General features: G+C 35.2%; 2 protein-coding genes across 3 annotated transcripts; one reads left to right on the forward strand and one right to left on the reverse strand.

Moving 5' to 3' along the window:
* The first annotated feature begins 564 nt into the window (after positions 1 to 564).
* On the forward strand, positions 565 to 1,500 carry LOC116130376 (heme-binding protein 2-like). The gene is made up of 2 exons (XM_031416121.1): positions 565 to 822; positions 935 to 1,500. The coding sequence occupies exons 1-2, from the start codon at positions 605 to 607 to the stop codon at positions 1,353 to 1,355; spliced, it is 639 nt and encodes a 212-aa protein (XP_031271981.1). The 5' UTR covers positions 565 to 604; the 3' UTR covers positions 1,356 to 1,500.
* A 223-nt stretch (positions 1,501 to 1,723) lies between these two features.
* LOC116129406 (alpha-glucan water dikinase, chloroplastic) lies at positions 1,724 to 14,858 on the reverse strand. Of its 2 annotated transcripts, none has more exons than XM_031415157.1 (34): positions 14,669 to 14,858; positions 13,953 to 14,251; positions 13,155 to 13,196; positions 12,923 to 13,032; positions 12,686 to 12,764; positions 12,480 to 12,571; positions 12,228 to 12,381; positions 11,345 to 11,569; positions 10,827 to 11,168; positions 10,619 to 10,726; positions 10,394 to 10,492; positions 10,127 to 10,267; positions 9,936 to 10,024; positions 9,525 to 9,659; positions 9,072 to 9,234; positions 8,879 to 8,968; positions 8,614 to 8,799; positions 7,901 to 7,963; positions 7,759 to 7,821; positions 7,595 to 7,654; positions 7,348 to 7,500; positions 7,119 to 7,202; positions 5,933 to 6,109; positions 5,699 to 5,805; positions 5,218 to 5,431; positions 5,027 to 5,130; positions 4,710 to 4,845; positions 4,422 to 4,547; positions 3,926 to 4,036; positions 3,272 to 3,370; positions 2,988 to 3,161; positions 2,797 to 2,889; positions 2,451 to 2,566; positions 1,724 to 2,264 (listed from the first exon to the last, which is right to left on the reverse strand). In XM_031415157.1, the coding sequence occupies exons 2-34, from the start codon at positions 14,220 to 14,222 to the stop codon at positions 2,060 to 2,062; spliced, it is 4,410 nt and encodes a 1,469-aa protein (XP_031271017.1). In that variant the 5' UTR covers positions 14,223 to 14,251; positions 14,669 to 14,858; the 3' UTR covers positions 1,724 to 2,059. The 2 variants fall into 2 exon arrangements, with proteins under 2 accessions (XP_031271017.1, XP_031271011.1); XM_031415151.1 differs by having other exon boundaries at positions 13,155 to 13,199.
* Positions 14,859 to 15,388: the final 530 nt, after the last annotated feature.

Raw genomic sequence — 15,388 nt, forward strand, 5'->3', positions numbered from 1 at the left:
AATAGTAATCATTATTGGTACTTGAAGATAACTGATATCTTATATTACTTGACAACCAAACATGATAATCAAGTAATATAAGATGACATTACCTCAGTAATCCCACATAAACCCCAACCAAACGCCCCCTATAGGCAAACCTCGGGGTATTTTATGAAAATCTTCCCCTATGTTGCTAAAAACACTTTTAAACCCAGTTTAGATTAATCTTATATAAAAATCTGTGATGTAATCTGAAAACCCTTTAGATTAATCTTATTTAAACCCTCTTTAGATTAATCTTATATAAAAATCTGTGATGTATAAAATGTAAAGATCATGAGATGGTGGTGGAAAAAGCAGGCAGTTGCACCTGAACACTTATGGTCAGCGTTGCTCAATTTGTTGACTGACGTAATGTTCAACTTCCACAAGTATCAGGTTCAGGTTTTATCACCAGATTATTGCTACGTGCATTTACTACCAATTTCAGCAACTCATGTCTCATCTTTGCTTATAAATATAGCACCATACTCCAGTTCCTGTTGCGGACTGTTTGTCTTGCTTATATAAACCTAAGCCAAAACCATTATTAGCATTTTCATTTATCACAAAAACTACCAAGATGGAGTTTCCTGTGGTCTCAATTCTTCTTCTTGCATGTTTTGTCTACCTGAATACTAATAACATCGTGCTGTCAGTTCATGCAGTTGAATCCCCACAATACACCGTGATTCACTCAGATTCTGATTTTCAGATCAGACTCTATAAAGAATCCTGGTGGGTCTCTGCTTTTGTCCGTGGAACTTCCTTCCTCAACTCAACCAAAGCAGGCTTTCACAGGTTAATTTCCTTGACCTCTATAATCTTATGTGTTTTAAATCTCTACTTCAGATTTTATTTATAAAATCATTTGTCTCTATATAATTAAATTGATCACATTATTGTTCACCAGGTTGTATCAATACATTCATGGAGCTAATCTCGACGCTTCTCAATTTGCAGTGACGGCTCCTGTCTTAACAAGTGTCAGCCCACTGGCAGATGGTTCTGCATATTTTGTGAGAATGTATCTGCCTGTTAATAGATCTCCTCCACAGCCTAAATCCGAACTGAATATACAGATTGACGAGTGGAGAAGTCACTGTGTAGCCGTCAGGAATTTTACCGGATTCGCCAAGGATGATAACGTTAATAAAGAAGCTGAAGCTCTTGCTGATAGCCTCAATAAATACTTCAGTGGGAACACAACAGCTCCACAAGATAAAACTTCCTACACAATTGCTCAGTACAATGCTTCCCGTCACCTTACCGGTCGTCTGAATGAAGTGTGGATGAATGTTTCACGATTCAGTGCGGAGGGATGTCCGACCTAAGAAATGAATTATCAGTTTGTAAACTCTTGTCATATCCAGAAATATCAACAGCAAAATGCATGTTCATGCTTATAGAATAAGCTTAAATAATTTTCATATTGAAAATACCTCTCTTCATCATCTTATTTGGATATCTCTGGTATGTTAAGACCTATGCTTTAATTTAAGAATCTATAATTTGACGGTTCATGTTCATGGTATTTTGATGTTGATACTTCTTGAAGAAGCTCATTAGGCACTACTAATATCCCACAACTTTGTTAAAACTTCAACGTCAAAAAGTTCCGATTAAAATTTTCAACACCAAATATGTTATATGGATTGGTGTGTATCATTAAACCAAGTCGATATAACTTAAATAACAGAGGTTTGAAAAGAAAGAACAACTAAAAATCTTGTAACTCCAACCCTCGTGTTAGGTTCGCTGCACAAGCGAATTATATTTATATACAGCAGTCTTTCTTAAAAGAAAAGCATCCCGGCATTCCGGGTTACATTTACAAATGAATCATACATGTGATTCAGTTGTATAAGTTTATTTCCCCCACCAAATATTATCTCCTATATAAATAATCCCTATAAATTTTATTTCTTTTAGGTTGCCCTCTATTCCTTATTATTAGTTTGTTCGCTGGTATAGCTTTTTCATTAACAAAGTCTCACCAGGAAAAATAAAACGGCTGAAAGAACAATAATAAGTGGTGTCACATCTGAGGTCTTGTCTGGACGACGTAAAGTTTCCCTTCCTTAATGACGCCTTCAATGTCTTGTGGAGTTCCATAGAGTTCCTCAATTTCATGTCCTGCACGACCAATGGAAGAGAGGATTGATTGTCGAAAGTTGCCATCCATGATTAGAGGATCAGATGAGTAATCAAGCACAACTTTCTCCTCTTCATCCATAGGCACACTGCATAGAGAGAAGTTTAAATTAGCATTGAAGTTTAAGGTAACAGAATGCAAAACATGAGATTTCATGAACATTATTTATTTGAAAGATGAGACAGCATCACACATTAGCTTTGGAAAAAATAACACGACTATTATAAAAGCTCTCTATACCTGCCCTTGTCAGTGGAAGAATTTAGGAATTTACCTATCATAAAGTCCTGCCCCAGCATAACCTTCTAGATCTTCACCGTTGGAATCAGACCGAAAGATGATAGATCGTCTTATAAAGAGTCCAATGGGTTTGCTGGGATAACCCAAAACCTGAAATTTGTCAACACTTAGAACAAACGGCAAAAAATTGTGCTGCTGTGTTTCTCATTCTACATAATGATGAACAAAACCATTGCATTCTTCATGCAACAGTTTCATGTTTTGTGTTACAAATTTGATAGGGAAACAAACAGCTCTTAAAGATCAAACAAGCCAAGCAAGTAGTTCCATATTACATATCCTTCATGTGCATTCTCAGCTCTAAAATGAAGATGGTTTACCTGAGGAGCATTCAAATTGCTTTTCTTGGTGACAAAACTCATAGAGCGGCCCGGATAAGCTCCAACTAAAGTTTCTCCAAGTCCCTTCACCACCTAATCCAAGAAGGGAGCAATAAATTAATCCTTTTTTTTTTTCACTCCTGACGGATTACTTTGTAGACCAGTAGGGAAAACACGCTAAAATAAAATACCTCGGCATATATCTCTGATGAGTCTCCTGAAGATGGATTAGTTGTGTGGATGACAAAAGCATAATCAGCATTGATTACTTCCTGAACCAGGACAGCCATGCAGAGATAATCATGATCTAATTTCACTTTTCTTGTGCTGAAGTAGGCTCTCTCATTCCATTTTGAAGCCCAAACCTGGAATGCAAGCATGCAGAACATTAGGATATGGAAATTAGAATACTTTAACTGAGTTAAGTGTGATGTCCGAATTTATATTCTTCTTCCATGCAGGCAAAGCACTATACCTTTTTTATAGCCATCCATGCTTGCTCCCATCTCTGCTCACCTTCATCACCAGGCCAAGGCATTCCAGAACTTTTCATCTTGGTCTTCAGTTCTTGCACCTGAAACAACTCAGACTTATAAGTTATCAGTTCAATTAAATCTTCCAGAAGATCCCCACAGATTTTCTGATGGAAGCACTAATTTCTATGTTTACCAAGAAACAAAAAAGATAAATGATTTTTGGACACCATGAAGTTATGTGGGAGATCTATGTAACAGCAGGCTCTATTCTGGGTTGTGTCAACCCTCGACTTAGCTAAACCTCAATCACAAACTACTATTTTGTCATGTAAATTAATTTTCCCTTGTTCTGCCCTATCCAGGGCCTTTGGCAACCAAAGAAAGTAATGAATTTAAATACATATTCTATAAATGATTATAGCACCAAATAGAGCCAATCAGCATTCCACCTTTGCTTTGGTAGGAGGGAGGAGAGATGAAACGTTTAAGGAAAATCTCCTCACACAAGGCTCACATGTATATTGCCGCCTAATAATATTGTTCTAGGCAATTATATATCAAGTATATAAGATATACTTGCCTAGAATTATAGTCATCTATACAAATTGTTGTTAAGAAAATATAAATCATCCCTTGCGATCAACATGACATACCAATGGGGATGGTGCCTCCAGCTGTAAAACTGTCTCACGAATCTCTCTGAGAGCACTATAATCATCTTCTCCTAACTTTTTCTTCAATAGTAGCAACTTCTCAGCCACTGCCTGCCAATTGAGGAAGAGAGAATATCCATCAGACAAAGCAAAAAATCATTTCATCACTATTTAGAAGTTGATACGAAGTAGATATCAGGACAGCTGTACACAATTATCCTAGTAGTATTTTTAACTTGTTCACTGCAATTATTAAACATAGAGCTGCGTCTCCAACATATGCTCTTATAAATCTTTCTCTCAATCTTACTACAAATTAAGCATCTGAACAAAGTCCAAGATAGACTAAACTACAAAATGCAAATATAAAATCAGATTTCTCAGTGCTAGATTTACATAAACTGTTATCCCCAGAAGATAACTAATTACATGGTTCTGATTAAGAAATTGTATTCTCAGAACATTAGATATTTTAGATTTCAGAGATGTCAATTACCTGATTTATATCATCTGAAAGAACCTTCTCAAATACTCCAAACGGTAGGGCAACAGATGTCGGAATCCCAATCCAAGATGGTACTTTTCCTTTTAGATATGCTATATTACGGGATTTAGCACCAACCTGCAGAAATGATTCCTCGCAAATTATGCATATTTTGAAGAACTTTACTTGAAATTTTTTCTGATCTTTTCACTCCATTACATATCCAAAAAGACAGTATAAGATTTTTCCTCTATTATTTCTTTTTTTATGAAAAACAAAATCAGAGTTTGTAAAGCTAACCATTTCGTTTGTGAACTCCTCAGACGTTATGGCATATCTACCAGCAAATTGCTTTTTGACCAAAGTTATTGAAGAAGGACCATCTTCTTTCAGTTTAGCTGAACTTGAATCTACTAGCTCACTGTCCTTCACCTCACTGAGATAAAAGACGAAGAAGAAAACAAGATTAAATTTCATTTATTTTTATTTATGCAAGTTTACAGGTTGAAAAAAGCAGTAGGGGAAAGTTATCAGCGAATTGAACTCAATTTCCTAATTTCTCCGGTTCATTACAGTGCATATAACCATTTCCAGCACAAAATTGCAAATAGAAATACCTATATGCTACATCTGCAGATGTAGGTTTTAGGCGCAACATTTTCCCTTCATTTGCTTGGAACTCAGCCAAAATATTGGGATCAAAGCATGTAGCAAAGCAAACCTGTAAGTAACAATTTACCAACCAAAAGAAAGTCACCCATCTAAACTGTAAAAATGCAGACAAAAAATTCAAAAAGTAGTTGATTACCTTGCTATTTCTTGCTCGCACTGAAACATGTGATAGCACATCTGGCATATCAGGTGTCAACACAGCAACTGTACCATCAGGTATTTCTTCCTCTCCTCTTACATGCCTTGCCACTAAAATTGTAGGCCGATCATAAGATTTATCCTGTACAGTAAGCAATTCATCCACAACAGCAACATATCCAACAACTTCAACTGGGCTGATAACCTGCCAACTGTTCCAGGCGAGCAAAGTTGAGTTAGAAGATTACTATCTGGAACAAGAACACAATCTTATGTCCAATACTTGTTATATAACACTAACTTCAATTCAAATTATTCCATTATCAGTAACAGCAATTAACATTTCTAACTTTCTAAGGGTTGTTATACAAAACTAACTTCAATTCAATTTATTCCATTATCAGTAACAGCAATTAACATTTCTAACTTTCTAAGGTTTTGGCTAGAGTCAGTTCATAAGCCAATAATAATGTACCAACCTTCCAAGATTAGCTGTCTTGCGAAGAACTGGATCAAGTCGATTAAGAAGTAAGGATAAAGCTGCAGCTGATCCAGCACGAATCATTTCCTCTGTAAATATATCCACCTGCAAAAGTGATAAATCGAGATTATTTTATCCTTTTCTTATATGGTAATGAGATCAAAAGCATAGTAGCTACACAAAACATAATACGAAAGAGAAAGTTGTGTGCTTAAAGCTATATATCACATACAGCCCAGTGGTCAACACTTAGTAAAGATCCAAGATACTCTGCTGACGGTTGCAACACTCTCTGGTACCAGTCAGCCTTGCTGGCAAGTGAAAGGCGAGTTCTATCAAGAACTGATTTTGCATATAGTGCCCAATGATCACTTTTACCCTTGGACATGCCTAAAGCTTCATTCCATCCCTACATACAGAAAGGAAGTGGTATTAAACAACTGAAATGAAGTATCAATAATCTGGAAAATCAAGACAATGTAGTATGCTGACAGATATGGATGACAAAATATTTTGGAATTCTTTGTTCAACTTTTAATGAATGAACCGGTGACACTGCCTATTTGAAAAATACTGAGGTAAAGCATGTTATTACGCTATAACGGCTTGAGTCCATTTTGATTTATAAATTAAGTTCAACCATGATAGCATCAAAATGCATGTCAAAACAAATCTAATGACGCAATAAATACTTGTTTGGTAGTGAAGGTAGCTCTGGGTTTGATATCATGACTGTCACTGGTAAGATTATAAACCAAATAGGCTTCTTTAAGTACATATAAATCAAATGATTTGTAATCCACATAGTCTCATGGTACTATGTTGCAAAATACAGTAATGAATTAATATTTCCTTTGGCATTTTCACAGGTATGGTCCCATTACAGCAGTTATATTTTGCTTAACCCAAATAAAACAGCAGAGATGCAGAATATCTTAGGCATAGTTACTGCTACTGGCTTGCAAACTTAATTTTACTGTCCTGAAACCCCCTTGCCACCTGGGTTCTAATGTGGTTAAGAATGTACTTTTTTGTGTTCCACAAGAAAAATATGTCAAGGTGAATGAAATGGATGCAGCAAAATCAGATTCTTATTCAGCAACATAAACAAGATGAATCATATGTCATGACAGACCCCAACAAGAAACCAAGTAAAAAATCATAAACAACCAAAACAAAGATAGAAAGAACCTAGCATTCATGTCAGTTCCCATTTAGGACACTCATAACAGTCAGATGTAGTGATTGCTAAATTTCAATATTAAGGTATACGCATAATTATGGCAGCAGCCTCATGTAGGTGGATGGATGACATGATTGTCACCACAATTGCTTCGTTTTCTAAATATGCCAGGTGCTTTACCTTTATGAATTTCTAAAGTAGTGAACAGGATTAAAGAAAATGAGAAAAAGTTTACCTTCAAACAGAAAAGGAAATCCTCATTGTCATCTGATGAAAGGGCAAGATTTTCAAGAACCAGAGAGATGAAGCTCATAATTTTCTGCAATGTATATAAACAGGCTGTTATGGAGAAAATCAAGTTTAACGCATACAAAACCAGATACCAGTCAGTAAATAATAATAAGTATTAGGAAGATACAGAAATAGATATGAGAAAACGCAGTTATGTTATCAACTGGAAGTACCTCTGGTCCAGCATTGTTCAATTCCTCGTATCCTCTTTCAATTGCTGTCCTAACAGTGGACTCAAGTGCAATATCCAAAAATAACAGATCCTTCAGACGATCATTAGACTTGGAAAGTAATGGCCGAATCTCTTGCCGAGCCTCCAGCAAACCCTGTGTTAAAGATTGAATTAGATATAAGGCAATGATAGAACATCAATGAGAGCAGTAATTACAATTTTAGAATCAAAAGTTTCACATGACATACCTCAAGCAGTGCTTCTACATTTCTATCTTCGACATGTTCTAGAACAAATTGAAGCAATTCCTGTTATGAAGATATGTCAAATTTACAACTGGTTTTCACAACCCTCACATGCAAATGATACTTTGAGTCACAATTATGAAAAAAATAAAGTTAAAAAATATTACCGGGAATCCTGATGGCAAGTTCGGTATAGGGTTTATCTGCACCCCAACCATGAAGCCTTTACCCTGAAGAGAATTAAAAGTCCTATCAAATTCTAAGAATAACACGTCATGTTTTGCAACTTCAGTGAAATTCTGACATTACCTCAGATCTGTAGCCCATGCAATTCGTGATAGCAGACTCAAGATCTGCACCTGAATGAACCGCCTAAATATAAATCAAAACAGGGCCAAATTATCATATATGCCAATTAATATTTTATAATTGAAGTGACAGGAATCAAAGGAACTTCACTTGAGATCAGAAGATTATTTTAGTTAAAAATATATTCTTTTTAATCACAAACAAAATGGAAACCTCTAGCACCTTCCTTTGGACACAATCATCTCTATGCAAGGGCGGACCTAAATATAAGTAAGTGGGGGCTGGTGACCCCACTCACAAAAAATCCATTAATTGCTCTAGGTTTTTTTGTTTTGACCATATTGATTTTGTATTAATGTTTCTATATATGACCCCACTCATCTACTTTCCCATATATATATTCTATATATTTTTGAATTAGAACCCCATAAAGTTAATTCCTAGGTCCACCCATATGCCTATGTTGTTTGTGTGCTATTCGGTTTTCTTTAACACATCTCTCAATTATAACTGACTAACTAATAACCACTTCACAAGAATCCTTCATCTTATGTAAGAAGAAAATGCATAAGGTAGGCCTATTTAGCATTTAATATGTAGCAAAATCATACATATGAATGAAAATGAACCAGCCGCAGGTTTCTTGCAAAACAGGATTTATATAAAACTTAACAGAACATGCAATTTTGGCCACAAAAGTTTAAGCAACCAACCTTCAAAGTTCTCATGTAGTTTCCAAGATCACGCAAAAGACTATCCTTCTGGTCTCTTCTAAAATTTGGCTCAGAATGGATGGCACGATCATAACTTAAAAGGCGCTCTTTTGTAATGCCATTCTCATTCAAAGTCTTCCAGTAAACACTGATGTCCATGTCACTTTTAATATAATCCATTAAAGCCTGCAAGGATGTTCTTTGGTAAAGAACTTTAGTGTGCGAAGCTATTAAAGAAGTACACCTAAATTCAAATTTGTGATACCTGACAGATAATAACATCATCAGGACTAGTGTTATTATGCAATTTCTGATGCCATTCCTCCATCATTGCACCCTTGCAATCATTGTTTCTCTGAAATCACAAATAATAGTTCACATTATTCCAACCTATCACGTGCAGAAGAAAATAAATAGAAGGTATACAGCAGGAAAGAGAAAGTAACAAGTAATGTGACCTGGATAACCAAGATTTCATCACGAATCCGCTGTCCCACATCCCCTTCACCTCCACGGCCAACAGTAGACATAATCATCCGCAAAAGTTCTCTATACTCTGGATGACTTGTGTAGATATTCTGGAGCAAGTCTGTAAGCCTATCCTGGGCTTTACTGATCTCACTGTGTCAAGGAGGTAAACAACAATTATATGTCACTTAAAAAAACACAGTTACAGTTGCAGTCAACATTTAGAGAATGGAAACTTGTTCATAGAAGAAAAGCCAACCCATTTATTTTGCTAGAAAAATGTGCATAAAAGAATCAATAGTGAAAAACATTAAGAGTTCAGTTGGCAAGTTGGTGAATAATCAATCTGATTTGCCAAGCCTTTTATGATGATAATTTGTCACCTAAGTACATAAGTGCTGCATACATTAAGAAAAATTGGAGTCAGTTTAGCTCATCCATACCGTGGCTTGACATTGTAGTTTTTATTCCATATGAGCTGCCTAGTGGCCATAAACCTCATCCACACCAAGATCGCTGCAAAACCCAATTCGCCAGCATCTTTTGCTTGTTCCACTAAATCTGCTGCAATGTTAAACCTAAAAGAAGAAGGGAACTGTGACTTATTACTTCAAACCGATAGTCAACAAACGAAGTTTTGTAATACCTTTCCCTTTATACCGCTTTATCATTTGTTATAAATATGTCAGTAGCCCCTCGAGGTATGATCCATTATGGTTTCAATTACAGACACACAAATATATACTCACAGGTTCTCATTCTAGGTCTAGTATATATACAATATACTAAAATTTGGCAATGATAATGATATAAAATCCATGAGCTCAGAATATGGAACCCAGCAGATTACTAACCGGTGCATAAAAGACTTCTGTGCTTCACTCTCCTTCTCTGCTATTTTATCCAACAAAGCTTTAGCAGTACCCTTGCCATCACCAGCATCCTTTAATCAAGAAATTCAGTTAAGAATCTTCAAATCTAGCAGATAGGACACGAGAAAGATACAAGTGAACTAAATTGGCCACATAACAAGAAACCTGAGCACCTTTTGGACTTGCTTAGATTTATAGCAAAGGTCAACATAAAAATCTGAGCCTTTGTTCTTTATCCAATTTCCATTAGACAAAAGGACAAATGGCATTCCAACAAAACTTCCATCTTCAACCTCTATCTCAAAGGATTGGACCTGAAAATTGAATGGAGGATATGAGTGATGTTTGAGATAAAAGAATATGTTATTTCCATGTAAGTTTCGTTTAATGTAAGACTTCATGGTCCCAAGGCATGTAAAATGAAATCACATTTTGCACACCTGATAAGGAAGATCAGCAAGGGGGCTTGTTGTTAATTGTGTTTCAGCTGCTTCTTTTAGAGAAACTGAACCTGGAGGCAATACACTTGAAGATGGAGCCTGAAACACATCCATACATCTCATATAACTAATGCACATAAAAGACAACCATGATTTATATGAAAAGAAAAATGTAATGTCTTCTGCAGGATGATAGATATCATTGGAAATTTTAAAGATTCTTACCAACCATTCTCCAGCCCTTTTAGATAATGCCCAGTGAAGGGTGACTGGCTCCGTGAAATCTGTAGCTAAGTAAATCCTCGTTTTGCCAGCAGGCTTGGTTACAAGTACCTTTTAAATATGTTAAGAGATTGAACATTAGAATTCTTCTTGCAAGGTAAAAAAGTGATGGAGTCGCAGAGACCAGCATCAATAAAACATCGTATCTCACCATAAGCTCCTTATCAGCAAGCTTGTAAGTTTTCTTGTTGACAACAGAATCACCATCCTGTTCTTCCTTTGCCTTGATGAAAAGTTCAACTTGTGTCAATGCTTTTGGCTCAACTGAAATCTCCGTTTCACCCACAGTTTTGGATAAATGTTTATTGAGAAGCTGCATTAAGTCCCTCTTCTTCCGTTGAATCCTTTCAGCACTAAAATATCTTTTACTTTTAAGTTGATCTGAGACCTTAGTCTGTATCTCTCCTTTGGTAATCTTGTTACGTATTTCATCCAGAGAAACACCTTTATCTAGTTCAGATTGCAACTCTTTTCTTGCTTCCTCAAATTCCCGCTAATTATGGAAAGAACAATATTCCAATAAGCATCAAGTACAAGCAATGACTAGATACTATAATAACTTAACTATCAAAAATAAGAAATTAAATAAAATCCATTTGCTTAACTGTAAGTCCTTTACAGTAAAATAACTGCTGAAAACAATTACATAAAAAGAGATTGGAAATTTACAAGCTGTTGGTCTGAAGAATAATTGGGCTTCCCAGCTTTCTCCCATCGTATATAAGATTGTATTTGTACAAGCTCCTCAGGTATCTTGTTATTCATTTCATGGATAGATGGACCCTTGGTTTCATGTCTGTCACTTTTTCTTGTTAAATTTGCTCGCAGGTCCTCAATGGAAGTACCCCTCGCAACTTCCTCCAAAAGCTCAAAGCGAGCTGCTTCATATTCCTCCTATGACAATGCAAAATGCACCTTATGACTAGAAACATATGCAAAGCTCCAAAACTAAATCCAAGGAATTATCATAAGCATATTGCTTAGGACTGTAAAGATGAAATTCTATTTCACTCTCTCCTACAGTTGTTCCACAAGAAACTAAAATGAAGCATCAAGGAAATAGTGAAGAAGCATGAATTTTTCCCCCAAATATAAGGTTAGACACCAATTACTCAAGACTGCAGTATAGTATATTCAAAAGGGTATAAGTTTATACACTTTTCAGATGTAGCATCCTAATTGCTCCCTATCAAAAGAAGGAAAATGAATTGCTCCTCCCCAGTGAATACACATTTTAATTAAGGATATCATTCATAGTTGGCTGCTACTGGGAATATAGCATGCTGATCGCTTAGATGTTAATTTTTCCACCAAAACATGGAACACAAAATTTCAAGAAAAAGTCAAAACCAGGTTAACATATTAGTAAGGGTCAAACAATGGGAATGGAGTACACTTGAGCATGCAAACCAAGGAAAACAGAAAGATCAACATCAAGTTAAATGACAACATTAAGCACCATTTTTAAAAAAAAAAAAAAAAAAATCTTTAAAGTTATGAACAAATTATTTCTTTCTATACACACATATATAAGACAACAATTAGCATTTACCTTCTGCTGTTCAGGGGAATACATCTGCTTACCCTTTCTTTCCCACCTCAGATATGCTTGAACCTGAACGAGATCTTCAGGAACTGAAATATTTTGAAGCAACTCCTTTCTCATAGGTAACTTTACATGAAAGTTTGTACCATTGTTTTTAAACCTGGAATTTTTTTTTTTTTTTTTTTTTTTGGAAATTGGTTGCAATTAGCCCATATTCAAGTTACAAACATTGCAAAAACAAATGTATTGAAAGCTTACCACTTATTCTGGCCTTCATCAAATATGAGAAACTCTATAGCTTGTATAGCAGGATCATCAATCTCTAGTTTAAGGAAGGAACTGGATCCAGACTATGGAGAAAAAAATTATAAGGAAATAAGATAATTATCTTTAAAGATCAGTAAAAGAATTTTCAGTCAGATGAGAGGCCATTCATCAATAATTTGTTGCTTTTTCGTACTTACATTAGAAAAGGGAGTTCTAAGAGCTCTGTTTTTATAATTTTTGGTTCCATCCGGCTGACGACAGGGCAGTACCCACTTTCTACAGAAAGAAAGAGTGCCAAAATTGAAAAAAATTCTCAAATTGTAAAAGCAAAAACTCAAAATTAACTTGTCTTGGCAAAATAAACTAGAGCTTATATATATAAAATTCAAAACTGGACATTAGTAAAAATCACTCGCAGCTGCATGTGAACTTACTCCTTTCCATCACGTATCCCACCCCAGTGCAGAAGTAAAGAATTGGTACCATATGAGACCTGAAGATTTACTTCTGTCATAGAACCTGTATTGGAAGAACCAACAGTAACCTGCTCAGTTTAACAGATGAGACTTGTGTCAGCCATGATTTACTATGAGCTAAAGTACCAAAGCTTAACTCCACTGAGCAAAGTCTCATCTCATGTACCTAGGGTAGGGTAGAAACACATACCTGCAATTCAATATTACCCTCAAGATTGTATTTTCCTGCTAGCTGCTGCAAGGCAAGAGTCTATCAAACCAATGAACTATCTAAACCAACAACTTGTAGACAAGTGCAAGCTTGTGCATTTGAGGACACACACAGACAGACTTTTTAATCTGCAATACTATCTACTGGTTTCAATAATCAATCAGTTAACACGTGGCTCAAAATATGGGTAAAACTGATTTGAAAATGCAGAACTAATCATAAAAATTTCAAAATATAAACAATTTTGATTCAAAAGTTTGCTTAGTCGTTCTGCGACAACTAAGATAACCACCATCTAATAAATAATTCTAAGAGAAAACTCCTGCATTGATGAAATTTATTGCACCCTGTGGAAAAGAAAATTTGACATAAAAAATTGTTGAGGTAGTTTATTTTTAAGGAACTTTGCTGTTCTTTCAAATGGGCAAAGATGGCCTTAGTAGCATTTATGTTATTCCCACTAAGACACCATTTTGTTTACACAATAAAAATCATTTCAAATGTTATGAAATGGTAATCAAGCTCCCTCAGTTTCTCGAATTACTCAAGGGAGAACCTAACCAACACCGAATTGAATAGAACATCCTCATCTATGTTACAATTCCCTCGTCTTGGTCTAATAATATCTTAGTTCTTCCATGTTATAAAACAACATTGAATAGAAATAAATTCCATCCAGAATCCAACAACAAAAAATCAATTTGAACAATGCATATTCACACAATTCAGAATTCAACTGTATGAAGTATTCATCAATTCCAGTATGCGAAAGATTACCTCTAAAGTCGGATCCATGGCTAACGTAGCACATGGAATGATACTAACAGGGCGACGCTTTCCCACAGCCAAGTTTGAATTCCTAACGTTCAAACTGGTCCCATAGAATTTCGTGGATACAGGTGACTTTCGCGCTGCCTGATTTACAGAGGCAGCTTGATACAAAGAGTTGGCAGGAATGCCAGACGAATTGAATTTGCTCTGATGCTCTAAAACCGTGGAACAGAGCAAATTATTGTGGAGCAAATTATGGCCGATGCTATTGCTCATATTCTTTACAAAAGATACACTTCTTAGTTCTGAAGAAATCAAAGAATCAAACTACAGTGTCATTAATTAAAAAGAAAAGAAGAAAAGAAAAGGCAAAGAATATAAAACTCCAAACAGATCATAGAGATATTAAATTTCATTTCATGAAAAGAAATTCCAGAATCATAATTATCAGTTTAAAATCTATTGAATTATAAAACATCAGTTCGTTTGCCGCGAAAATTGTACTTTATTTTGTTGCTCAGACCATTGAAGAACTCGCTTCACTGAAGCCACCTCATTCATAAATATAAATAATTTATATTTTCTCCATTAGCCAACAGTGAAGAAACGAGCAATAAAAATTTTCTCAGCAAACAAACAGAGGAAAGTAGAAAGCTCACTTTAACAGAAGAAAATAGAGACAAATAAGCATTTATATCGATAAATGAAAGATTGTAAATTACCAGAGATGAGTGGAGGTCTAAACGAGAAATGAACTGAATATACGATGAGATTCTTTGTTAGAGACTGAGTGGAGGGGAGTGAGGGAGAAATAATTGAAATCACGAGCTAAACTACGAGTATGATATGGCGATTTATCTTGGATGAAGAAGTCGTGGCCTCTTGTAATAAGTCCACGATGCAAAAAATGCTCGGAAATACAAACTCCTCTTTGAACACATTTGATATTTTAAAAATTGTGTAGCCACGCAAATCTCGATTTTAGCCCTTCCTTTTGATATTTGTATTATCAGATATTTATAAAATAAAGTTAACAATAGTGATATAGCTATTTATATTTTGTTTTTACATCATGTGTGTACATAATTCTAATTTTAATTTAGTTACATTTTGGAAGCCAAATTCAAAGATTCAGTCATTTTTCTTTTTATTTCTAATATTCAATAATTTTTGGAGTTAAATCTTTTCATAATCATATGGTAAAAATAAATCTAAGGTTCATGAACGTCTTCTTATTGAGTAGCAATTTGAGATGCACCCAATTTCACTCATTGATAGATCCAAGATTTTTATAAATTATATAATATCCTAGATATAGTTTATATTTTAAGTGATGGGTCGGTGCTAAATATCTCATCTCTCTATTATGACTAATAATTTTCAGTCATATTTATATATTTGGAATTAATAGAGTAAGCTTAACGAAAGATATCTTTGAAAAT

Source organism: Pistacia vera, unplaced genomic scaffold (assembly GCF_008641045.1).
Source record: "Pistacia vera cultivar Batoury unplaced genomic scaffold, PisVer_v2 Contig106, whole genome shotgun sequence".
Classification (NCBI taxonomy): Eukaryota; Viridiplantae; Streptophyta; class Magnoliopsida; order Sapindales; family Anacardiaceae; genus Pistacia; species Pistacia vera.

What these genes read in the sequence shown, in the direction of transcription:
- LOC116130376 (XM_031416121.1), top strand. Translation starts at nt 605, where the DNA reads ATGGAGTTTCCTGTGGTCTCAATTCTTCTTCTTGCATGTTTTGTCTAC. An exon ending in ACCAAAGCAGGCTTTCACAG is followed by an intron (nt 823 to 934) that starts GTTAATTTCCTT and finishes ATTGTTCACCAG; the next exon opens with GTTGTATCAATACATTCATG.
- LOC116129406 (XM_031415151.1), bottom strand. Translation starts at nt 14,222, where the DNA reads ATGAGCAATAGCATCGGCCATAATTTGCTCCACAATAATTTGCTCTGT. An exon ending in AATCTAAGCAAGTCCAAAAG is followed by an intron (nt 10,025 to 10,126) that starts GTGCTCAGGTTT and finishes TCTTGATTAAAG; the next exon opens with GATGCTGGTGATGGCAAGGG. An exon ending in CAGAAGTCTTTTATGCACCG is followed by an intron (nt 9,660 to 9,935) that starts GTTAGTAATCTG and finishes TTCTTCTTTTAG; the next exon opens with GTTTAACATTGCAGCAGATT.